The sequence below is a fragment of the Felis catus genome, chromosome C1, assembly GCF_018350175.1.
Source record: "Felis catus isolate Fca126 chromosome C1, F.catus_Fca126_mat1.0, whole genome shotgun sequence".
Taxonomy (NCBI): Eukaryota; Metazoa; Chordata; class Mammalia; order Carnivora; family Felidae; genus Felis; species Felis catus.
In genome coordinates, this window is record NC_058375.1 from 99,900,216 (window position 1) to 99,925,684 (window position 25,469).

A 25,469-nucleotide genomic window follows, 5' to 3' on the forward strand; every position below is an offset into this window, starting at 1 on the left:
GCGTGCGGACTCTTTTTCTCAGAAATGTGCAGGCCGGGGAAGTCAGGACACAGGATTCGGATTAGGACTCTCCTCACACTGAATCTGGACTAACACGCAGTGCCTTGGATCCCTGTCTTGCAAGGTATTTTTTTTTCATTCATCGTTTTTCTCCTTTTTTAGTGAAAAGAACTTTGGTCTAGATTAAATTCAAGGACTTGAAAACCAATGGTGGAAGACTAAACAACTGTGTAACTTCGAAGGCAGAGAGGCCGTGATTGGATCTTGGCTGGGCCGTAGACTAAACATTGTACGCTTAAAAACATTGTACTCTTAGCCTCAAGTTCTACATATATAAAATGGGGTTAATACTAACCACCTCCTAGGGGTGCCTGGATGGCTCAGTCGGTTAAGCGTCCGACTTCGGGTCAGGTCATGAGTTCGAGTTCGTCTCACAGTCCGTGAGTTCGAGCCCCGCATCAGGCTCTATACTGACACCTCACAGCCTGGAGCCTGCTTTGGACTCTGTGTCTCCGTCTCTTTCTGCCCCTCTCCAGCTTGCATGCTCTCTCCCTCTCAAAAATAAATAAAAATGAAAAAAAAAATACTAACTCCCTCCTAGGTTTGCTATGGCATTAAGTGCAATAGTGTATATAAAACTCTTAGCACCCTACCTAGGTAGCACACAGTACTCTACAATTGTACTTTTAAAATTGCCCACTGGCCATTACTGAGCAGTTACTATTTTATTAGCACATTAATTTGTATTAATTAGGGCACTTTAAGTGTCAAATAACAAAAATCCCAACCCAACTGGCTTAAAAATGAAGAAAAACATTTTTTTCACATAGAGGTAAGTCTCCGAAGTGGGGGGCTCCAGGTTAAAATGATCAGTAGATCAACAATGTCACCAAGGACCCAGGTGATTTCCATCTTTGTTTCCTGCCGTTCTTGTCATGTTGGCTCTGTCTGTAGGGCAGCTCTCTTCGTGTCTACAAATTGGCTTACACACAGCCAGCGTCACAACCAGGAACGACAGCTTCCAAGAAAGAGATCATATGTGTGTGTGAGTTTTTGTTTTGTTTTGTTTAAAAAAAAGAGAAGTTTCCATTTCTGGCCACGAAACTGTAGCTGATATTGGAATTGCCTTTTTGCCATAAAGAATGACAAAACTGGACAAAACATATTGAAAAGTTGTTTCCCACCATTGTACGCAGGCAGGACAGGGTGATTCTCCAGAGAAGGGGGAAAATTAGATGAGCCCTACAATTGCCCTGGCTTTCTTCCTGGAGATATTTCTGGATCCCAGAGCAGGAGGGGACCACATAGAGCATGGCAACCTCTTTATGTTTGGGAGACAGAGATCAGAGTTGAAGATGGAGTTTGGAATGGGGGTCAGAGTCCCGGAGAGATGACAAAAAGACCCCCCAGGAATCTGCTTAAGGGGAAACTCTGAATCTTTGCATGAAACCTAAATTCAGAGGAAAACTGCACAAGGTTGGGCAATAAAACAAAATTCCATATTCACGCAGGAATGACAGCTGTTTGTATTCTAGCCAGCTAGAGTGGAGAGTCTTTTCTGGAGACCTGGGCATTCACTGGGGACTCCAGATGGGTCATGCCTTAGCAGTAAGGCTAAACGAACCCTAGATTAAAGGCAACTTGCTTAACAAAGGTTAAAAAGTACTCAAAAGAATCAAGTTTTGTTTTTGTTTTTGTTTTTGTCTCATGCAATATTTAGGATATACTTGTACTAAAAATATCACTCATTGCCTGAGGTTCAAGGTTAACTGGGCATTCTGTGTTTTTAGTTGCTAAATCTGGCAACTAAATGTACTGTAGTTATGGAGATGTTAACATCAAGGGAAGCTTGGGTGAAGGAGACACAGGAATTCTGTGCTACCTTTGCAACTCTTTTGTAAATCTAACATTACTTCAAAATAAAAGGCCAAAAAATTATGTTTATACAAGATTTTTAATGATACGAGAAAATATTTCTATAGGAAAACAGAACTGTGTGTTCATCGTGATAATACCTATGTATTTTTAAAAAACAAAATGTATTCTTACGGGGTAAAAAACATCGAAAAGAAATATATAAATATTAACAGTGGTTATTGCTGGACAATTATATTTTGGACTGCTTTATTTTATTTTTTATATTTTTCAGATTTCCAAGTCTTGTATAAAAAACAAACATTACTTGTTTAAAAACTTTTTCTTTAATTTTTTATTTGAAAGAGAGAGAGAGAGCATGCAAGTTGGGGAGAGGGGCAGAGGGAGGGAGAGAGAGAATCCTATGCTCAGCATGGAGTCTGACAAAGGGCTCGATCCCATGACCCTGGGATCATGGTCTGAGCCTAAATCAAGAGTCAGACGCTCAGCCAACTGAGCCACCCAGGCACCTCTAAATATTACTTCTAATAATAAAAACATCTTAAGTAGTTAAAAAGAACCAAGCTGATCTGCAGATAACCTAATTGCCTCTGCATGAGAAGCCTTTAAAAGACAGCAAAATCCAGGTACTTAACATAACCTTCACAAAGCCTAGCATCCAATAGTTACTGAACCTGCAAAGAAGCAGAAAAATGTGTCTTAACCAGAAAAAAAAAATCAGACTTAAGGTGACAGTCATGGTGGAATTTTCGAAAAAGGAATTTAAATGGTTATTATAAACATATCCAAGAATTCAAGACAAAACTGAAAATAATAAAGATTTAGATAAACTACAAAAATAATGAAATAGAATGTCCAGAACTGAAAATGCAATATCTGAGATAAAAAAAATTTACTGGATGGGCTTCTCAGAATAATCAACACTGAAGAAAAGATCAATGACCTTGAAGACGTAGCAATAAAAGCTATCAACACTGAAGCACAGACTGAAAAAAAGTTCTTTTTAAAATAATGGGCAGAGCCACAGTGACCTATGGAATAATACCAAGTGACTAATAAACATATGACTGGAGTTTAGGAAGAGAAAAAAAGCACAATGAGGGCCAAAAATATATTTGAAGAAATAGTAGCCAACATTTTTCAAAATTCACTAAAAACTATACAAACACAGGTCTTAAAATTTTCATAAGCTTCCTGACAGGATAAACACAAAGAAAATCACAGCAGAACACATCATAATAAAATTGCTGAAAACCAGTGATAAAGAGGAAATCTTAAAAGTAACCAGAGAAAGAGATACATTGTAAACAGGCAAACAAAGATAAGAGTAATGGCTGACTACTTGTCAAAAACCCTGCAAGCCAGAGACAACGAAATGACATCTTTAAAGTTCTGAAAGAAAAAGAAACCTTACAACCTAGAATTCCATATCCAGGGGAAATAATATCCTTCAACAATGAAGACGAAACAAAGACATTTTTAGGCAAACAAAAGCTGAGAGAATTTGTCACCAGCAGACATATATTATAAGACATGTTAAGAAATTTTTTGAAGTGGCGGGAAAACAACACCAGATGTAAATTGGGAACCCCACAAAGAAACGAAAAGCTCTGGAAATGTAAGCATGTGTACTAATATGAGACATTTTTTCTTATTTAAAAAAATTTTAAAGTAATTGTCTAAAGCAAAAGTAACAATGATGTAGTCTGAGATTTATAACATATGTAGAACAAAATTAATGGAAAAGAAATAGGACAAAGGAGGAGAAGGGGGAATGGTCGTAGAGTGTTGTAAGATTTTTATATTTACGCGAGGTAGATCATGACAAGTTGAAGATATATACTGTAAACTCAAAAACCACTTTAAAAAGAGTAGCAGAGAGATATAGCTAAAAGCCAAAATAAGAAATAAAATGGAATACTAAAAACAAAATAAAACTCAATCCAAATAAAGGCAGAAAAAGAAAAGAACAGATGAGACAAATAGAAAACAAATAGCAGGTTCATAGACTTAAACTCAATTACGTTGAAATTGCATTAAATGTAAATGTTGCAGACATCCTGATTATGAGGCAGAGATTGTCAGAATGGATAAGAAAGCAAAACCCAACTGTATACGATCTACTACAATTGTACTTTAAATATAAAGCCACCAACAGGTAAAGGTAAAAGGATGAAAAAAGACCATGAAAACATGATGGTGGAAAAAACAGATGTATAACATATATTGGATAAAGAACTTGTATTCAAAATATATAATGAATTCTTATAACTCATTAATAAGAAGACAAACATCCCAATTAAAAACGGGCAAAATATTTGAATAGACATTTTATCACAGAAGATATACAGATGGTGAAATAAGCACATGAAAAGATACTCCACATAATTACTCACCAAGGAAATGCAAATTAAAAGCACAATGAGGGGTGCTTGGGTCCTCAGACAGTTGAGTGTCTGACTCTTGATTTCAGCTCAGGTCATGATCTCACAGTTTGTGGGATCAAGCCCCACGTTTAGAGCCTGCTTGGGATTTTCCCTCTCTCTCTGACCCTCCCCCACTTACGTGTGCGTGTGTGTCTGAGTGTGTGTGCATGCACGCTCTCTCCCTCTCAAAATAAATAAATAAACTTAAAAAAGAAACCGCAGGGCACCTGGGTAGCTCAGTCACTTAAGCATCCTACTTTGGCTCAGGTCATAGTTCATGAGTTCAAGCCCTGCACTGGGTTCTGCACTGTCAGTACAGAGCCTGCTTGGGATATTCTCTCTCTCTCTCTCTCTCTCTCTCTCTCTCTCTCTCTCTCTCTGTCTCTCTCTCTCCCTCTCTCTCTCTCTGCCTCTGTCCTGCTTGTGCACACTCTCTCCCTCTCTCTATCAAATTAAATAAGTAAACTTAAAAAAAAAAAACACAATGAGATTCTACTACAGACCCACTGGGATAGCTTAAATTAAACACAGCTGACAATACCAAGTGTGGACAAGGATGCAGAGAAACGGAAACTCTCACATGTTTTGGGTAGAAATGCCAAATGATAAATCCCAAAATGTTATTTTGAAAACAGTTGGGTGATGTCTTATATAAAGTTAAACTTAAAAGTTAACACATGATCCAATAACACCATTTCCAGGTATTTTCCGAAGAGACACAAAAACGTATGTCCAAGCAAACACTCTCCTGCACGTGCTTACAGTGCCTTTATTCATAAGAAACAAAGACTGGAAAGAGCCCAGATATGCATCAGTGGGTCAATGGAGAAGCAAATTGTGTTATATCTGTACAACGGAATAGTCCTCAGCAATCATAGGGTATGAACTACTTACTGATCCATACAACGACATTGATGACTCTCCAAAGCATTATGCTAGGTGAAAGAAGCCAGACGTATAAGACTATTGAATCTGTATGATTCAATTTATGTAAAATTTTAGAAGGGTAAGACTGTAGTGATAGAAGACGGATCAGAGGATGCCAGAGCCCAAGTGTGAAGAGGGGAGACTGACTACAAAGGGGCATGGGGATGTTTAGTGGGAGACGGCAGTATTCTTCATTGTAACTGTCGTGATGGTTACAGGACTTTATAGAAACTCCTCAAACTGTATATTTAAATTGGTGAATTTTATTGTATATAAATTATACCTCAATAAAGCTTACAAATAAAAGGAAATAGAAGGAAAACAGAGACAAGAGAAAGCAGTAATCATAAAAGTCAGAGTGACATTGATATAAGAAAAAGGACCTTTGCAAAGCTTCCCTCACATCTCGTTGGCCAGTTTCCTCACCCGGTCATGTTTAAACCAATCCCTGACAAGGGTATTAAACTTATATGCCTTCAAGAGTAGGGGGTGCCTGGGTGGCTCCATCCATTGAGCGTCAAACCCTTGATTTCAGCTCAGGTCGTGATCTCATGACTTCATGAGTTCAAGCCCCACATTGGGCTCCACTTTGAGCACGGAGCCTGCTTGAGATTCTCTCTCTCTCTCTCTCTCTCTCTCTCTCTCTCTCTCTGTCTCCCCCACTTTCATGCTCTCTCTCTCTCAAATAAAAAATAATAAAAAATAAGACTTCAAGTTTAGAGCTTTAGAGACCTCCCATTGTAGAGCAATCCAGAATGACCCCCTGGGACTGGGGATGGAGACAGCCCCCCTTGGAGCATATGGCTCAACAGAGGTGGGCAGACTCCTCAACAACAGGGTGGCTTCTTAGAAGAGAAGGAGGGGGGTGTACTACTTAGGGTAACCGTAGCAGCTGGAACAAGGAAGCCCCACATTCCAGTGACTTAACACCATCAAAGGTTCCCTCTCCCTGGCATAAGAGGACAATGCAGGTGTTCCTGGCCAGGGCAGCTCTCCCCCACGTAGAGATTTGCGGACTCTTGTTTCTTTCCCATCTTGAGGACCCGTCATCTTAGGCCTCTGCTTCCAACTAGCAGATGGGAAGAAAGTATGAGAAAGCCACGTAACTACTTTTTAACCTGCTCCCCTAGGTGTCGGTTCTGTCATTTCATCTAGGCGGAGAGGGAGCTGGGAACGTGGTCCCCGGCAGCAGGACCGATTTCCGGTGACGGTCCCACACTGCGGAACGGGGCACACGTTTCGGTAGGCAGCCACGGTGCTCGTGGGGACACCCACTGCTGAGTGGCGCACCAGCAGCTTCTACCTCATAAATATGTCATGAGCCCTTTCTCAGTTCCCAAAATAATGCCTGGCCATAAATATCACTATCGTCCCCGATAGTGATACGGAACTGAGCTCAGACATGGAAACTGAGCCCCAGACACGTTAAATGACTCGCGCACCAGGTCAGAGAGCTTTTGTAAGAGGCACAGCCTGAATGGGTGACTCGGGTTCAGGTCTCGTGGCTTCATTCTGCATCGCCTGCAGAAAAACACCACCACTTTATCACTTGGCTTCCGGCTCAGGGGAGTGTCAGAAGGAAAACTGTGGACAATGGACCACACAGGGGAGAAGCAGGTGTCTGCCTTACACTCATCAAGTGGTTTGTTTGTTTGTGTTTTGTTTTCGTTCTTTTGTCGCGGTATGATGGACTGTGAAAATGCTAAACTGGCCCCTCTTTCCTAAAGTAATGTTGGCCCGTGTCTGGGCAAATAAGAAAAGTTTAGTGGGAGTATGTCTGTTCAAGCAAGTCCTAACTCTCTCATTTGGCAGGCCAACTAGTTCCCATGACTCACAGTCTCCCCCGTCCACTCAAGTTAAAGTGTTTCACTGCTGTTTTGTTTTGTTGGGTTTTTTTGTTTTGTTTTTTTACATTGGCATGCAATGAGGAGTGGTAAACTTTTATTTCTCTGGGCTCTCATCATAATCTTTGACCATCCCTGGCATTCTGAATCTCACACACGTGCCCAAGACTGCAGCAGAAGGTTTTCTAGAGGTAGGAGGGAGCATAGGTGAAGGCGAGGGCTAGCCGAGGTTTTTTTTTTTTTCTTTCAATTTATTAAGATAGTTGTGCCATCCACATCTCGTTTTTTTTTTTAAATGAAAATGCCTCTCCCTATAGCTGCCACAGTCAGATGAATGGGTTGGAGGAAGAGAATGCTAAGTAAGTTCATTCTGATTCAAAGTCCTTGGTACATTACTTGAAAATGTGTTTACAGAGGGCGAATTTCTTCTCCTAGAAGAGAGAGCCCCATTCAAGCCATTCACCTCTTTAATCAGAGCTCAGGAACTTTCCAAGTTAATTTATTTTGAGCAATTTCCTGCTGGAAATCCAGCACAGAATGGTCATACCCTCCATTTCAAGTGCTAATAATTTACATTGTAACTCCGGCTGGCTCCCCTGTCTGCATTTGGCATACTTTGTGGAATCATTTTAATATTCCATAATCACTTTCATATACTGTGTAATCTCAGACAACTTACTTAGGCTCTCTGGGCCTCCGATGCCTCATCTGTAACATGAGAGGGTTGGACTAGATAAGTGGCTTTGGATATTTGTTTCCCCCAAATAAAATTTTACGTGGCACTCCCCTGGATGAAGGAGATAAAGCTACATTCGTTGGAGCTGACACATTTATTGAGCAGACCTACTCTGTGTCAGGCACTGTGCTGGCTGCTGGGGTACGAAGCTGAGTAGAAATCAGCCTCTGCGGTCATTAGTGTAACGATATGTTGTGTAACTATAAGACGTGCCTTCAGTAAAGAGCTGGAGATACTCACGGGGTTCTGTGGGAGGGGGACACCAGCCCGGAGATAGGAGTGATGAGTAAGCTCTAGCAGATGCCCCAAGTCACACCTCTCGGCCCCTCCTGGGGTTTCCATAAAGCGGTGGGGGACAGTTCAGTGTGTGCCATCAGCGGCCCACCTCGAGCACACCTGTGTCCCTCCTGCCTGCTAGGCCAGGACAGGTGCAGACCAGAGAGAGGCATGAAGGAGTTAACGTCCCTGCGGGTCAATTCCAACTGTTGGAGCTGGGAAATCAGAGGGTAATGCCTGACCCTTCTGTTTCCACTGGGGGCAAGGGCGACAGTTCAGAGGCACAGAAGTGTGAACAGTGTTTCAGAGGCTGGGTGTGGTGGCAGCAAATGTTCAAAAATGAGAAGCAGCAGAGTGCAGGGGACACCGAGCAGTTCAGGGCCGGCTGGACCAGCGCACTGGAGCTGTTAACTACATAGAACCCAAGGTGAATTACCATCCTTCCGCCCGGAACGTTCTCAGACCACCCCAACCCTCCACCCGTTGTGTGCTTGGAGAAAGCGAGTGGATTCTAACGTTTGCCAGCCAGTGCTGCGGACACACGAACAGTGCGCTGAGCTAGGGTTAGGGGAGGACAGGCAGTGGTCTGTCTGCTGCTCTCGAAAGGATGTCCTTTCTCGGGAGCTCCCGGGCTGGGATGTCTGCCTCTCTCACACAGGCCCCGAGTTCAAGGGCAGCCGCCTGGGCTTCATCACATTCCAGCCTTTCCCTGGAAGCAGAGTTCGTTGTGATTATTACCTCATTGTATTTAATCTGCAAATGAGGAGTTAGAATTTAAAATGTCTCTTGAAGGGCAGGAGGTGTGGAACAGAGTATCCCCGTGGCAGCGAGGACAGGAAGCGGGTTCCTACGTGGTGCAAGCACAGGAATGTAAAAGAAAGGAAAATGAAAAAAAGTCAAATGAGGGCAAGGAAAAAGAACAGGGGTGAGTGAGGCTATGCAAAATTTGTGCTTTTTGTCCTAGTCATCTGTTGGGGGCGGGGGAGGTGCAGATGTCACCATAACCTGTCTAGTCACTAGCATGAAAAGAGAAATACCACCAGTTATAACATTTACGGAGCCCGTGAGGTAAAAAGAAAGCAGTCACTGAGGAAAAGCGCAATCGTTTGTAGTGCTGAGAACAGAGTAACCTTCTTCCGTGATCTCCTAAGCAGAGAGGCTGCTGCCTGATGTAATGACCTGTCCTTCCAGGAAAAGACAATGGCAAAGTGCGTCGGGCTGTTTGTTGGGTCATCCCTCAGTACCAACTGATGCCATCAGGACAATCTGGAATTCAGTGAAAGCAACGTCATGGGGGTGCCCATATGAGATAGCTAGGCATGAGCTCACTGACTGTCTGCTTAATTCATAATTCAGGGGTAGACCGTAGGGTATCTAGAAGAATATACAGACTGCATTTATTTCAGGTAATCTTCCATAAATGCTGTTTCTCTCAGGTGGGCTTTTGAAAATGCTGCGGAGCGGTGGGTTTGCAATCATCATCTGGATGGTGGCCGTTCTGGGTGGCTGGTTAAGCACAGAGGCACTTACCGTGCCCGTCAAGCAGCTGACATGCTGTCGTGACGATACAGGGGCGATGCGAGGCCAGCCCACCGAGGCTCAGGAGCGGGGCCTCCTGTGTTTTCATGGGCAAGATGCCCGAGATTCTCCTCAGAAGGTAACTTTGCATTCTTCCTAACTCAGACGCAGATGGATGATCAAGACCCCCACAAGCTTTATGTCACAGAGCATGGATGCAATTTCAGGCCAGAAAAAAAAAAAAAAAAGTAACACATTAAAATGGGTGCTACAAACCTGCCTCTGCTACAGGGGACAAAAGTCATTCAGTAAAGTACCACGAAGTGGCTGGCTGGCAAAATGCCACTCCCCATGCACCTTCCAAGGTAGGCAAAATTGCAAAATGTACCCCTCTGCTACGTGACTTGCTGAGGGGGGTTTATGAGCTACGGAGTGGATAAAAATGGGGAGACGTCCACCCAAACCGACAGCTGGGTTTTAGAATAACTTAGCTATGGGTCCTCTCCAGTAGAGAGTAGGTAGGTAGGTAGCAGGGGTAGCGATCCCGGCTTTCCACGAGAAAGCTGTGGCTGGTGCATGAATTCACCCTGTTCTCTAAGCTCCAGGGCAGACAGCCAGCCCCACCCAAAGGGGTTGGAAGTTCCAGAAAAGGGAAGAGCAGCGTGGACAAAGATTTCACTTTGGAAGAGGGACTAGACAAGAGAGTTGGCTGGCCTTAGATAAATCACAGGATCTTGAGGTTGGAAAGGATTGCCTCTGAGGTCAGCTTCTCTGTCCCATCCCCCACCCCCACCCCCCCTGCGATAATCCCCCCACAGCCTCCCTTACACGTAGGCATTTAATGTCTGCCTGAAGGCTTTATAGAGAGAGCAGGATACCGACACAAAATGCAGCCCCCCTCATCATTGAGCTCACTCTGGTTGTGACAAACTAGGCCGATTCTGTCTCTTGGCAATTTTTACCCAGTGACTCAACATAACACCCCGAAGCAAGTCTATTCCTCCTTTGAAATGCAAAACTTCAAAATAATCAGAAGATAACTACTGAGAGCTCCCTGTTGTCCCTCTCCAAGTCTTTTGGAAGAACCTATTTCCATATAAGGTAACTCCTCTCTGGACAAGGGTTGCCAGACTCCGCAAATAAAAATACAGGATGCCTAGTTGACTTCAAGTTCTGGATAAACAAGGAATACTTTTCCCGGTATGAGTGTGCTCCATGTGATATTTGGGACATACTTACCCTAAAGAAGTATTCCGTGTTTATCTGGAATCCAGTTTAACTGGGCATCCTGTAGTTGAGGTCGCATCCCTACTCTGAGTGAATTTTAGGTTGCAAATATTTTTACAGTGTCGTGCCGAGAACTGGAGACCATATTCCAGTTGAGCCGTGAAGCAGAGCTCAAGTGGGGTGAGAAAGGCTGGTGGGAAGTAATGGCAAGGGGAAGGAAGGCGGACATTCAATGAGGGGTAGATCTGGTCATCTAAGAACATTTTCTCCACTATCTCCCATTCCAGCCTGAGGCCGGAGGTCACAGAGCTCAGCTCTCCGCAGGACCATGCTTAACCCAGTCCAAACAGATGAAGCCCTGACTGTCTTTAAGTCTGTCACTTGGGCATTTCGTAACATCCTCCACAGGCTCACCGGCTTCGAATGACTGTCACTCACCAGGAGACGAAGGCTTCCCCTCCCCACTCTTCCTAACTTTAAAAAAAAAAATTTTTTTTTTTAACATTTATTTTTGAGACAGAGAGAGACACAGCATGAACGGGGGAGGGGCAGAGAGAGAAGGAGACACAGAATCAGAAGCAAGCTCCAGGCTCTGAGCCACCAGCCCAGAGCCCGACGTGGGGCTTGAACTCGCGGACCGCGAGATCGTGACCTGAGCTGAAGTCGGACGCTTAACCGACTGAGCCACCCAGGCGCCCCCTTCCTTTCTAACTTTTAATTCCATCCTCTAATTTGATGATTAAATCTTACATTTCTTTTTGATTGGTAATCCCCTCCGTACCTTCAATGGGGGGAAAAGACACCTGCAAAGAAAACAAGGACTATGTTAACGAGAATGATTACTGGAACGGAAAGGTTGGACACCTTCCCTTGCCACTCTGCTCAAGTAGGGCCAGGGGCATCTGGAGACTGTGTGTGTGTGTGTGTATGTGTGTGTGTGTGTTTGTGTGTGTGTGTGTGTGTGTGTGCATGCGTACATGGGCTAGTGCGGATGGCATCACTAACACACCACGTGTGGGTGAATCTTAGAACAATCAGCACATTCATTCACAGGGACCTTTTAATAATTCCATTCTTAACTTTAAATAATAGGGCGTCTTTCCTGATCTCAGCAGGAAAATCTGTCAGGGGTGAGTGTGAGGACCTTCATGGGGTTTTCAGGGGGACATGCCCGAAGACAGAGAAGCATAATCAAGAGACAAATCCTGGCTGTCTTGACCAGAGCCTCCAAGGGTCCTTTGTGATCTGGCAAAGGAAACCCAGGGTAGGACTCACGTCCTTGGGGATTGGGTGTGGGTCAGAGTTGCTGGAGAGTGAGTCTTGCCTTAGGCAAGCCCACAGATGAACCAAACTGAGAACAATTGGTTGGGGCAAAAGCCTTGCCTGTATGGGAGGTTACTCACTCTGGCATAAATATCTTTCATAAGCAAAGCATCATTGGATTCCAGAGTCATGAATTAATAAATTGTGCCAGTCTGCTGCAGGTGTTCTGTTTCTTCGAGATTTTATCCTTTGGTAGTCAGGGCTATGCAAAGAGCAGTGGTTATGAGCAACTGTCTGGAGTTGAGTTATTAATTTACACCCATTTTCTGCAACAAAACGGCTGACTTGGGCTGACTCTCATGACACAGCTCACTGCCCGCTACCAACAGGCTATCCACTTCCGCCATCATTCTGCCTGCCCTGCCTGGGCAGTCTTATTTATTATTTCCATTTCAACTACTAACCACTGCTATTTCCATGATTGAAAATGCACCATTAATTTAATAACACCTGGGGGTGGAGAGGGGAGGGGAGGGGAGAAGAATCCCTATCATGTTAAATATACAACATCTATTATAAGCACATCCCTACACCTCACAGCTAAAGACCTCCCAATCATTCGAAACTCATCTCACAGACATACTCTCTGATCAGCTTTCTTTGACAACTTTTCCTGGGACCGACCACTCCCTGTGTCACACCTGCACCTCGCCTACGCTGTCACACCTTCCAAGTCATGATGCGTGGACACTAAGCACCTCAAGGGCAGGAAATGCCTTGTCCATCTCTGTATTCCCAGGGTCTAGCCCTGTGCCTGGCATTAATTCGCTGTATAAATATTTACTGAAGACCTATCATGTGTCCAGACTTGTACTTATTTGTTGAACAAAAGAGTTTTTAGCACCGACTCTTTCCTTTATTAGACAAAAATACGAGTAGTATGCATGTTGTACCGTTTTAGTCGGCTCAAGCCGCTATGGCAAATGCCATAGACTAGGTGGCTTAAACAAAAAAACATTTATTTATCATAGTTCTGGAGGCTTTAAGTCCAAGATCAAGCTGCTAGATGGTTTAGTTCCTGGTGAGGGCCTTCTTCCTGGTTTGCAGACAGATATCATCTTGCTGTCTCTTTACATGGTGCAGAGATCTTCTTATAAGGGCACTGATTCCATTCATGAGGGCCCCATCCCATCCTCAGGACCTAATTACCCCCCAAAAGCCCCACCTCCAAATACCACTCGGGATTAGGGCTTTAATGCATGAATTTGCGGCGGGTGGGGGCGGGGTGTAGGTACAACCATTCAGTCCATAGCACGTGCACGTGCTCACTTGAATGTGACCAAGTGCCAAGACGTGTGGTCCAGACATTAAGCGCTGTGGTGGGGTTAAGAAAGGAAAAGATCCCAGCTTCTGGAGGGGCCCAGCCTTCCTCTTCTCTGTGGTTCCAGCATCTCCCAAGGCCTAACATCAGGCTTGCATTTAAGGTGGATTGAATTAAATTCAAAAACTTCCCAGCGAAATTCTAGAGGGTTCCATGGGATGGGAAGTGGAAAGGGGTTTCAGGGTGGGTCAACAGAACGAAGAGCACCTCGGTGGCAAAAATGAAATAAAAATGTTTTCTTTATTGTGTTAAACTAGGATTTACCATTTTAACCGTGTTTAAGTATACAGTTCGGTGGCATTAAGACATTCATATTGTTGTGCCACCGGGGATGAATTTTTTTTAATGTTTATTTATGTATTTTGAGAGAGAGAGAGCGTGCACGCACATGCATGCAGGAGTGGGGGGGGGGGCGCGTGCAGAAAGAGGGAGGGAGACAGAATCCCAAGCAAGCTCTGTCCGCCCTGTCAGCCCCAAAAGGCTGGATCCGAAATCAAGAGTGGGACGCTTAACCCACTGAGCCACCCAGGCGCTCCTTTAAGAGTCCCTTTCGGAAGGGTCCATACCTGGCTAACCATACACCTGTTAATGGAAAAGATGCATCAGAGTAAAAACAGGGTTCCCCTCCCCAACCCAGGCAGTTTGTCCATTAACATCTGTGATCTGTTTTGCGTGTATTAACGAAAGGCCTTGGTGTTGGGGGGGGGGGCATGGCACGCCACGATGGTCCCTTATAGGAGCACTCTTGTGAATCACCCTTGTGAAGTTTTAAACGATGAACACTAACAATTTTTTTTTCAATACTGTGCCTTTTGTATTCAAATCGGAAGCTCAGAACCCTATTGTAGGGAAAAAAGAGTATTGGTAACCAGTTGTGTCCGCTTAAAGCAACACCCATTTAGTCTTAAGAGTACATTCCATACCAAGAACTGTAGCTATTAATACATGGAATTTTGGTCTTGTTTTTTTTTTTGTTTTTTTGTTTTTTTTGTCTTTTCCCCATGGGTGTATTTGTGGGAAGTGTTCTAATCAATGCCATAGGCACCCGGGAGAGGGAAGAGGCCCACGCGGCCACAGGGCGGTAAGCAGAGCCTGTGAGATCGAGGCTCTGGTCTTGCCACTTGGCCGTGAGTCCTTGGGCAGGTCACCTGAACACGAGGTCTCCGTACCACGAACAGGTTGGAATCGGTGACCTTTAAAGTCCTCTCACCTCTGGGGAAGTCCTACCTGAACAATGTTTGGCCAGAGCCCGGCGGCTTGTCGGTGGGGTGCTGGGCTGGAGACGAGCGGTGGTGGGGGTGGGGGTGGGTGGGAGGCAGCTGAAGGAAGAGCAGACACGCGTGGGTGCGTCCAGAGTGGCGGGACGCGGGCTGTCGGGGAAGAGAGCTGCAGCGATGGGGCTTCCAGCGGAGTCCTTCCAAGGCCAACTTTTAAAGGTCGGAGGAAAGTTGGTCGTGGGGCGGGGGCCCGAGGGGAGAGGGGGGGTGGGCTCCGCCGCCTCCTCCCCTTTAAGCGGGTGGCCGGGCGCTGCCTCCGTTACCTGGAGCGGGGAGGGGCTTGGGAAAGTTTGTGTTTGTTGCTGGCAGAGCGCCGGATGGGAGGCGCGGGCGGGCGGGCGCTGCGGCTCTTCCCTTTTGCTTTCGGGAAGCGGTCGGGGCTGCGCGCTCGGCTCGGCGGGGCGGCTCCGGCGCCCGGCTCCCGGTGCCCGGCCGGCGGGAGGCGCGAGGCGGGAGGCGGGCGGGGGCAGGCGGGCGGGCGGCGCGGAGCGAGGGGCTCACGTACGGCCCAGCGCTGGGATTTCTCGGCTCGCGAGGAGAGCGGAGCAGGCGCGCGGCCCGGGCGGGGGAGCGCGGACTCTGGAGCAGCCGGAGCTGGAGGAGGAGGAGGAGGAGAGGCGGCGGGGACGCAGGAGGCGGGGGAGAGCCGCTCCCGCCCGGCGAGCATGGGGCGCCTGGCGCCGAGGCCGCTGCTGCTGGCGCTCCTGGGGCTGGGTGAGTGTACGCGCGGGGCTCGGCGGGGCGCGGGGGGCCCGGGGGAGGCTCGGCGGGGCGCAGCTGCGGCGCGCGGCCTGGGGCGCCGAGGTGCCGGGCGGCTCCCGGGAGAGGCGGCGGGGTACGCGGGCGGCGCGGGCCGGCGGGGAACGGCGCCGAGCCGCCCGGAGCGGGGCGCGAATCCGGCGGGGCCGCCCGGCCAGGCCGCGCGCCTCGCCCCACCTGTGCGGGGAGGGCGGGGGAGTGGCCCGTGGCCGGCTTCCCCCCGCCGCCCCGCAGCCCTCCCTACCTGTTGGCCGCCGGGAGCCGGCTCACCTTGAACTCCCGGCCTCGGAAGGTGCCCGCGGTCCCCAGCCGCGTCCCCAGGAGGGGGGCGGAAATACGCGCCTTTGATGTGCCCCGCCGTAGCCGAGACTGGCCCAATCGCCCCTGGCACATGCCAGCCCACGCTGAGTTGCCTTTCCAGGGATGGCAGGGAATCCGCCAACTTCCTTCTACGAAGGTCACGGGGTGGCCCAGAGCGCTACAGGAAAAATCGGTGTGCGCGTCCTTCGTCATGTTGGCGGTGGCTCGATATTCTGCCTCAGCCTTTTCCTTCAGCTCTTCTTCAAGCTGCCTAGCTGCACATTTGCACACAAAGACCTGGGAGCCGTGGCTGCTTCAACTTTTCCTACCTGTTACTTTTCTTCCCTTTCCTGTCCCCTGTCTTCCACCCTCCCCAAATCTGGGTGCCTCTGGATAATTTGGCCCAGAGCCTTCCCCCAACCCAAGGAATCTTTGGGGTGTGTGTGTGTGTGTGTTCTCTCCATTTTCCTTTTACCCCATACACACAGACACCATCTTCGTGTAAATCTACGTGATTATCATAGTAGGGTTATTTAACATAACCGTGCAGTTAGCAACAGTAGAAATGCATATGTTTGTTAAGTGACCACCAAGGTACCTGAGGTTCTGACCCCAGTGCTTTGATGTTCTTTAATATTCTTGGATCCCTTTGGTCTGTGTCAACCAGAACAGAAGGAGGCCTGCGACCTGACCCGGGGTTCCCTTCCAAACCCCGAGAGAAGGCAGATCTGAATCATTTGCAGAATGCATGGTGTATGGTGTTTGTCCCAGCCAGGCCCCAGCTGCACACAGGGCAGATGACTACTCTGCACTTACAGGCAGAGGTCCCAGTGGAAGCCTTCCACAGCCACTCCTTTTTCTGCTGACACCAGGGCCCACACTGTCCCAACCCCCATGACTCCTGCTGCTGGTGGGCCAGCCTTTCTAGCTGCTACTGGGTTTTTTTTCTTCACCTTTGAAGGCTTTTTCTATAATCCACTCCCTAAGAGAGCTCGTCCAGCCATATTGCTTTAGCTGCAACCATGTGCAGAAAGCTTCCAGATCTTTCACTTAGTTTTGTAGCATGCCTTGTACGGTCTCGGATCCTAAGGCTTTCCCCTTCACGCCGGGACCCTTGAAGTTCTCTGCTGTGATAGTCCATTAATGGACTGATGTATCAGGATCAAACCAAGCCATGGCCCATGGTTGGTTGCACAGACCGTGCACTGCACAACTCTAGGCGTCATTCTTCACATTGTAGCCAATGTGAGTGACTCCCCCTAGAGTTGTGCAGTTTACAACCTGTGCACCAGCTCAGATGGTGGGCTCAGGTGGAAGTTTGAAAAGAGTGCCCTTGGGTGAAACTACATCGAGGGAAAGGCAAAGGGGGAAAAGAGATTGGCAAGAGCAAAAATAGAAACGGGGAAAGCACAGCTTGTGGAAGTCTCGGTTGTATGTGTCCCAGTGTATCCTGTGCTGGTTGGGCATTTCGTGTTAACTGTACATGAACGTCTATGGTGTCACCAGCTAGTGCCTTTTCCTCTAACAGCTCCTGAGCTTGGTATTCCAGATGATAGCTCTGCCCTACAGCATCGCACTCGCTGTGGCTTCGTTGTGACCTCTGGGAAGCCCTCCGTGCTGTACTGGCTCCGGAAACTTAATATGTTGATGAACAAGCTCATCTTTCCTCTTGTGTTGCATCCTGGTGTGATCTTGCTGTCACTGCTCTTTTTTGACCTCTGTGTTCACACAGTCCCTCGATTTTGTGGCTTTTTTCCCCTAGCACAGACTCCAGCTTCTTCCCATTCTTCTTGTTTCTGCAGCTACTATCCTACTAGCCCAGGTTCTGATAGTTCCCCCCACAGATAACTTCTGACATCTTCCTGGTTGACCTTTTCCTCCAGCCTCCCTTCTTAGTTCATCATTGTCCAGAAGGTTCGTTTTTGGGCGTCCCACCTGTGCTCATTGGTTCTTTATGATTTTTTCCTCCAAGGCTGCTATGCCCCTTGTGGTCTCTTCTCTCTGATTTTCTCTCTGAATCAAATACTTCGTTCTAGGTAATGTTTGCTGTCCTTTGCATAGAATGTATGTGAACCTTCTGGACTTTCTATTTCCCATGGCCTAGGAATGTTTTTCCTGCTTCTCCCCTCTCGCCTGTGTATTCCCTTTCCCCCTAAAACTCGCTTCCTCCATGAAGTTTTCCTACGTCTGCCTCTCCGTGATCACATCAGAACCCACTCAGCTTCGCAGAGAAGGCTTTCACTTCTGTTGCCTGCGTCTGACCCGTCTTGTCCATCCATTCAAATACAGCATTTCTCGAATACCCATTAGAGCCCACAGAACGTCCCAGATGGATGCCTCATGGAATGGTCGGTGCGGGTGGATGGACAAATAATGAAACAGCTAACTATAAGACAGAATGAAATACCTGACAGAGGAACCATGTGCTGGTAGGAAGCAAGGAAGAGGATGATTAATTTTGACTTGGGGTTGGGGTTGATTCTGCTGAAGAGGTGACATTTGAGCTGAGCCTTGAGGATAATTAGAATTTTGAAAGAAGGGGTGGGAGAGCATTCCAGGAAATGCACACTTGTGGGAAGGCATCAAGTTCAGATGAGTGAGAGTGTGTGGCTGCTTCAGGAAGGGCAGGGAAGCTCCTTGGAGCTGGAGGGAGGAGGAACAGGTGGGAGGGGAAAGGTGGGTGTGGGGTAGGTCCTGAAGGCTTTCTGTGCTGTGCTGAGAAGTCTGGGCTGCGAGGGCTGGGTTTGTTGGCCTCGTGGGTGTATTCTCCAGTCGTGTCACTTATTTATCTCACTGTATATAATTGTCTCTTTCTGGGCTAAATCCCCACCCTGATTATAACCCTAGAGCCAGGGACCATGGTCATCTTGTTCACTGTAGTATCCTTACTACTAATAGGGCACCTGGCCCATAGTAGGTATGTGGTAAGTGTTGGCTGACTGAATGAATACACGTATATATCCCTCAATCTGTGGGTAATGGGTAGCCATTAGAAGCTCTCAGGGTAAGGGGCGCCTGGGTGGCTCAGTCGGTTAAGTGCTGACTTCAGCTTAGGTCATGATCTTGTGGTTCATGAGTTCGAGCCCCCGCGTCGGGCTCTGTATTGACAGCTTGGAGCCTGGAGCCTGCTTCGGACTCTGTCTCCCTCTCTCTCTCAAAAATAAAATAAACATTCAAAAAAAAAAAAAAAGCTCTCAGGGTGAGAGGAACACAAACACGGGGATGTATTTGAGGAGGTAACACACAGCATGGATTAGAGAGTGAAAGGTACAAAGATCTGGGGAGGGATTCAGATATTCTCCATGTGTGTCTTTAAAGAAGGGAATAACTTGCAAATCCATCGAAATCGTTTTTAAATGACAAAAGCATTACATCTATATTTTAAAATTCAAATAGGATAGAAGAATTTTGTACTAATTAGGCCAGACTGCTTCAACAAAGAAAGATTCTCGAAGCATAGTGGTTCAAACGATATAGAAGTGTCTTTCCAAACAGTCCCAAGGGGATGTTAAAGGTTGAATAGTATCCCTGCCCCTCGCAGCCGTCTGGCACCCTGGCTGATGGCAGTCCCCTGTCTTCAGCCCACTTAATGTCAGCTTGGTTGTCACCATCACCGTGCCAGCCCCATATGGAGGAAAGATCATAGAGGAGAACACCTGGGGGTTTCATAGGCCAGGCTTGCAAGGGGCGCTCATCATCTCTGTACACATTCCATTCAAGAGAACTTAGTCTGGTCACCCTAGCTGCAAGGGAAGCTGAGAAAAAGTGGCCTGGCAGCAGTGGAGTGCCAGCTACTGTGGAAGAGAAGAGTGGATCTGGCTGGGGGGGGGGGTGGGGGGGGTGGGATGGGGGGAGGACCAGCAGTCTCTGTCAGTTACAGAGGATGTAAGGTAAAAAGCAAATATGCCCACCCTTGCACCGCCCAGGCTCAGCCACTCGCATGATGTGCGTGTGTCCATATACTGAATGTTTCATTGGTTCTTTTTGTTTCTTTTAAAAAAAATTTTTTTTTAACATTTATTTATTTGTGAGACAGAGAGAGACAGTGTGAGTGAGGGGAGGGGCAGAGAGCGAGGGAGACACAGAATCCGAAGCAGGCTCCAGGCTGTGAGCTGTCATCACAGAGCCCGACGTGGGGCTCAGACCCATCGACTGCGAGGTCATGACCTGAGCCAAGGTCGGACACTCAACCGACCGAGCCACCCAGGCGCCCCGGTTCTTTTCGTTTCTGTAGAGGGCTCTGCACGTGACAGTAACGATATTTGCTGTTTCTAGAGCGCATATCAAGCATCAGGTTTTATTGTGCATTCTCTTACTGAATCCTCACAATACGTTGAGAAAGGTGCTGTTCTTTTTCCCATGTTGCACACGAGGAAACTGACTTCCCGTGTCCCGAGTCATTCAGCTGTTCCACGGCGGAGCCAAGATTTGATCACTGGAGTCCACTGTGCCTGTTAACCACGGAAAAGTTGACCGATGTTCGCCATCACCTTATGCTGTTTGTTGCTTGAGATTAGTTTTGCCAGAAAAGGGCGGCAGCATTTGGACACTCGGAGCGCAGTCGAACAGAGGAGGGTCTGGGACAAGTGCAGTCCAAGTGCAATTCTTGAAGGGGCCGTCGCAGGAGCCACCTCCCAAATGTGGCGACTCTGCAACCCTTAGCAGGTCACCAGGGACCCAAGGGCAACTTCCTCCAGAAAGCACGGGAGGAGGGGAAGGCTGGCAGGAGGAACCTAGTGAATGCATCCAGCTTAACGGTCTTTGAAGTGCCGTGGCCTTCAGAGATTCCTTGGCACTCATTTTAGCCTTGTTAACAGAATTCCTGTATCTGCCAAGCTGATTAATGCCTGCCCTGGCTATAATTATTCTTATTAGCCTGCTGAATAGGAAGCCTAGTTGTCAGTGATGGCTCCTTACAAGGCGGTCCGGCCGGTCGGCATTCGTATGACTATTTTGTTTTAGCGGTTTTTTCCCCCCCTGTAGATTGAACATACATTTTCATATCGGCACGGTGTGTGGAAGTCCCAGAAGCTGTGTGCTTGTCCGGCAGTGTGTGTCTGCATCTCACTTTATATCAAATGAAGCTGGGGGGAACCTGTCAGGGCACTTCGTAGCCGGTCAGTTTAATTGCCTTGCTTCCTTAAAGGCAGGGGAGCAAGGCCATATGACTCTCTGCCTTGGGAAAATAACTTGAACTGGCAAAGACGCTTCATAATTTATCTTCTGGAAAAGGCGAAGTGCTGCAGTTGGCACAGTCAGTGGTTTTTAGGTCTTGGAATAATCACCCCCCCCCCCCAACTGTAGAGTCTTTGCAAAGCACCAGAATGAGACCCGGTCGTTAACGCAGTTGCGGACCGGCAATGTGATTTCCCGGAGACTAGAGATAATGGCACCGTGTACACGTTTGTGTTCTTCGAATGCTGATTTCTCCACAATGCTCCCTAAGTGTTTGTGTGAGATTACGGAGTCGCTCAGCAGCATGATTCAAGTTTAAGTATGATGTTTCTGGGACCTTAATTGCATCCCGCTTTGCACCTTTATAAGCAGCTGGAACGTGAGCATTTGCATCATTCGGGATATTTCAGGGGAGTCGAGAAACACTGGCTAGGGTTGCTGTGTCTCAGATGAATTTTTCTCGGCACTGAAGGACAGGATTATGTTGAAGGGTTCAGGACGCATTTCAGAATGGGTGCTCCCTTTGAATCCTAATGAAATAGAAGCAGTGTGCAGATGGTTGGGTTACTTCTCAGACCTTCAAAGTGACACCAAGGGGCGCCTGGGTGGCTCAGTCGGTTAAGCGTCCGACATCGGCTCAGGTCATGATCTCGCGGTCTGTGGGTTCGAGCCCCGCGTCGGGCTCTGTGCCGACAGCTCAGAGCCTGGAGCCTGCTTCGGATTCTATGTCCCTCTCTCTGCCCCTCCCCCACTCGTGCTCTGTCTCTCTTTGTCTCTCAATAATAAATAAAACATTTAAAAAAAATTTAAAAATAGAAGTGACACCAAGCCAAGAATGTCCTGGTAACGATTCTTCTCCGTCCTTATGTAGAGCGGGACTGGGCCAGAACTTCGCAGCCTGTCGGCCATGGTAAGAGGAGCCAGTGTCATGATGCAGATGCTCTCAGCCCCCGGAGCCCACAGGTCGGAGCCGCCTCTAAACCAGACGCCCTGTTTACTGAAGAAGGCCCTGCAGATATTACCACTTCCCGTGTGCGCTCCGGTTTGACCGCGATTGCTAGTTGTCTCTTACCGGTGAATCACAACCCTTTCGCCCCGTTCTGGCCTTGGGAGGAGCTGTTGGAGGGTGGAAATTGAGCAGTCCAGTGACCTGCTGAGAGGTCACTTATCCATTCAGTGACTACTGAGAGCGTGCACACTCCTCGGCCCAGGCATTGTTTTGACTGCCGATTGCACAGTGAACCGAGCTGACTCAGGTCTGCCGTCCCTCGGGTGGGACGGGATGCATGGGTGTGTGGTGGGTGGTGTCCCCACAGGGTGCAGCACCGCCTGGATGATGGAGGTGAGGGTCAAGGGCATGCAGCCGGGGATGGCGGCAGCTAGGGAGCAGGACCAGGAAAGGAGAGTTCTAGAAGGAATAGTCAGGGCTGGAGGAAGATCCAGGAGGGCCCTCTGTCAGAAGCAAGCAGAGAGGGTTTGAGGAGACCCGCTATGGGGGTTGGTCAAATGCTGCTGAAAATGCAGGAAGATCAAGGCGAAGAGAAGCCTTGGATGGCGAGATTGTGATTCTGACCCAACAGTGAAGGACGAGGCGGAATCGCCGACGTCGAGGAGTGAGTGAAGTGGGACCGCCATAGCAGGTGCCACAGCTCACCTTTTCAGGTTGTTGCCTGCTGGGAGGCCAGGCTGAGTGGGGTGGAGGGCTGCTACAGGATGATTGCTGGGGCTGCACTCCAGGGACGGGGAGGCAGCAGGGCGGGAGGCTTCCAGAGCACCCTGGCCCTGGAGGTCGGAGTGCCAGGCAGTCTCCCCGAGAGGAGGGAAGGGCGAGGTGGAGGGGGGATGTGCAGGGAGCAGTGTGGCATGGGAACCATGGGCTCGGCCACGCTTGCAGCCTTTTTAGCCTGAAGAGTGGTCACAGAGTCCCCAGACATGCCCGATAGAGGTTGTCCGTGTGTTCCCTTTCTCTGCACAAACTGAAAGTGTTTCCCGTGTTCCTCTGGACGTCTTCTTCCTTGTTGATTGGTGGAATTAGCCTCCTTTCTGATGGCTGCTTTTAGACCTTCAGCTGCTAGGTGGGACTTCCAGCACAGGGACTTTGTGGCCATTTTTATAACCCATCTTTATCTCATGCTCACCGGCTAAGAAGATTTCAGCAGTTTGTATTCCATGTGCTTTTTCTAAACTCTTTCTGCTCTCGGAAATCACTTTCATGGAGGCCAAGTAGGGATCAGGCTTTGGAATGTGCCCTTTAGCAGCCCTCCAACATCGGACGGGTTTCTTCACCTCTCTGACCTCGGCTTCTACATCTGTCAAGTGGGACTAATATCTCGCTCGCAGGTTTGTCACGAAGATAAAAATCTAGAAAAATGCAAACACTACACTTTCTGTGGTCCTTAGAGCTTTGCTACTCAAAGTGGGGCTCGGGGACCGGCCGCGTTGGCGGCATCAGGGAGAATCTCAGGGCCTGCACTCTAGTCTGTGGAGTCAGAGTCTGTGTTTTAACCGGATCCCCAGGGGATTCAAATGCCTGCTAAAGTTTGAGAAGCACTGGCCTGGAAGAGAGCTTGGCATGTATCTGGTGGCCTTGGCTTCCCTTGGTGAGCTCTGTCTGAGGCAAAGGCCGTGATCAGGATTAGAGCTAGAAGTGAGCTGGGGTGGGCGCTATGGGAATGTGACAGGCGCTCAGTTGGCCACGAAGGACGCGGTTCACGTAGGTCTGTTGTGGTGGCAATTATATCACGTCCAGGTGTTGTAGGGAAAAGGCAGGATCCTGTGAGTAGCAGGAGTTGGGGGCTGGAGAGCAGGTATGCCAGGGAGAAACCAATATGGGGATTATTCCTCCCTAAGAAATTCCTCCCTACCTCTTACATAGCACTTAGTTTGTGCCTGGCACTGCACTTAAACCGCATATGAAGTCCTTTAGCGAGCTTCAGAACCCATGAGGCAGGGGCTGTTACCACCCCCCATTTGAGAGATGATAACACTGAGTCACAGAGACATGGAGCAAACTGCTCCAGGTTACGGGCAGTGGCGGAGCTGCTGGGATTCAAGCCCACACCGCCTGGCTCCAGAGTCTGGGCGTGTTACCACAGTAGGCTGTTCTGCTTCTCTGTGTCAGTACAGATATGCAGAGTCTGACCTGGGTTGGAAAACAGACAGAGGAATTGATACAATTAGCCAAAATGTGATAACATGTGTTTCCTTGTCTTTTAAAACAGCAGGTGCAGATTCTGGCCCCGATCTTCCACTCACTAGTTTTGTGACCTTGGACAAGTTGCTGACTAGCTCTTAGCCTCAGTCCAGTAAGGCCTGGGCTAGCTGATCCCGAAGGCCCCCTTCCATCTCCAGAACTGCTGGAATCCGCGCTGACCCCTGCTGGCGGCCATATGGGCTGCTTGGTCCAGCCCTGGGGTCCCTGGCTCCTGGCCTATCTTCCCCAGCTCTCCTCCTGTCTATAGCCTGCGCCTCTCACCTCTCACCTGCCTGGCACCTTTCCACAGAGGGACGGCTGGGGACCCAGAGGGCTCTGGGAATTGTTTGTTGTTCTGTGTCCGTGTTGGTAACTGCTTCCTCCTTCCAGACCACTTCCCGTGCTGGGAAACAGGGTATCTTTCCCTGTGGTTCTTGAGGTCACGGAGGTATCCCAACCACCAGGCCAACTGCGCCTTCAGACGGACTTTCTGGGAGAAGTTGCAGAAACAGTAAAACCAATTAGGCATTTCTAGATGGCGGACATTTTCTTATTACTGATTCGGTTGTTTGCAAGTGTTGTCGAGGAAATCAGCCATTAGTGAGTGAGTCGGGGTGGAGATAATCAAGTCTCAGCCCTCAGAAATGGGACTTGTGTTTTCTTCCACATTTAGCCTTCCAATCTAGGAGAGAGCCTGGGAGACAGTTACTTTGCATAGACTCTCTTTTTCCTAACAGTCTCCACCCCACAGTGAGAAGAGACAAAGACATCTTTAAATGTGTCCACATATCGATGCTAGTTTGGATTTTCCACTTGCCTAAAGGACAAGAGAGTCGAAATTCCGACACTTCCAATCAGGAGCCTTAACTGGCTCAGAAATGTGTTTCTCGTGTGTGGGGCCTTTCTTCCTTTTCATTCTGTTAGTCTGAAGGAGGAAGGTAAAAACGACGTTGGATGTGATACCAACGAAAAGGGTGTACCCGGAGGACCTCCGTGTTGTTGCTGTGGCCTTGGTCTTTGCTGCGTCCTGGCTGCCTTGAGATGTAATGTGTGCTGCTGACCTAACCGTGCTCCCTCACTCATCTTGGATGTGGAGATTTTCCCAGGCTTACCAGGAGCCTTCCAGGAGTGAGTTCTTGCACGTGTTTGAAGGTGAAGGGCTGGCTCGTGCGGTATAAATGCACCGTCCCCTAGGATGTCCTAAGAGCGGAGTGCCAGCCGATTTGGTGTCTGTCCAGTGCGCTGCCGTTCTGCTTCTGTTGCGGCGAGGACTTCAGAAAGCGAAGCCAAGC

At 48.2% G+C, this 25,469-nt stretch overlaps 1 protein-coding gene and 1 long non-coding RNA gene across 2 annotated transcripts in view; one reads left to right on the forward strand and one right to left on the reverse strand.

The window, feature by feature from the left end:
* Positions 1-8,809: 8,809 nt before the first annotated feature.
* LOC109502563 lies at positions 8,810-14,768 on the reverse strand. The gene is made up of 3 exons (XR_006582932.1): positions 14,701-14,768; positions 11,580-11,632; positions 8,810-9,797 (listed from the first exon to the last, which is right to left on the reverse strand). It is a non-coding gene; the product is annotated as an uncharacterized LOC109502563 (long non-coding RNA).
* Positions 14,769-15,052: 284 nt separating this feature from the next.
* PTGFRN (prostaglandin F2 receptor inhibitor) overlaps positions 15,053-25,469 on the forward strand; it is an 85,419-nt gene continuing 75,002 nt past the window's right edge. The window contains exon 1 of the mRNA XM_023259040.2: positions 15,053-15,464. Coding sequence (XP_023114808.1) covers positions 15,068-15,464 — 397 coding nt within the window. The 5' untranslated portion in view covers positions 15,053-15,067. The remainder of the gene's footprint in view (positions 15,465-25,469) is intronic.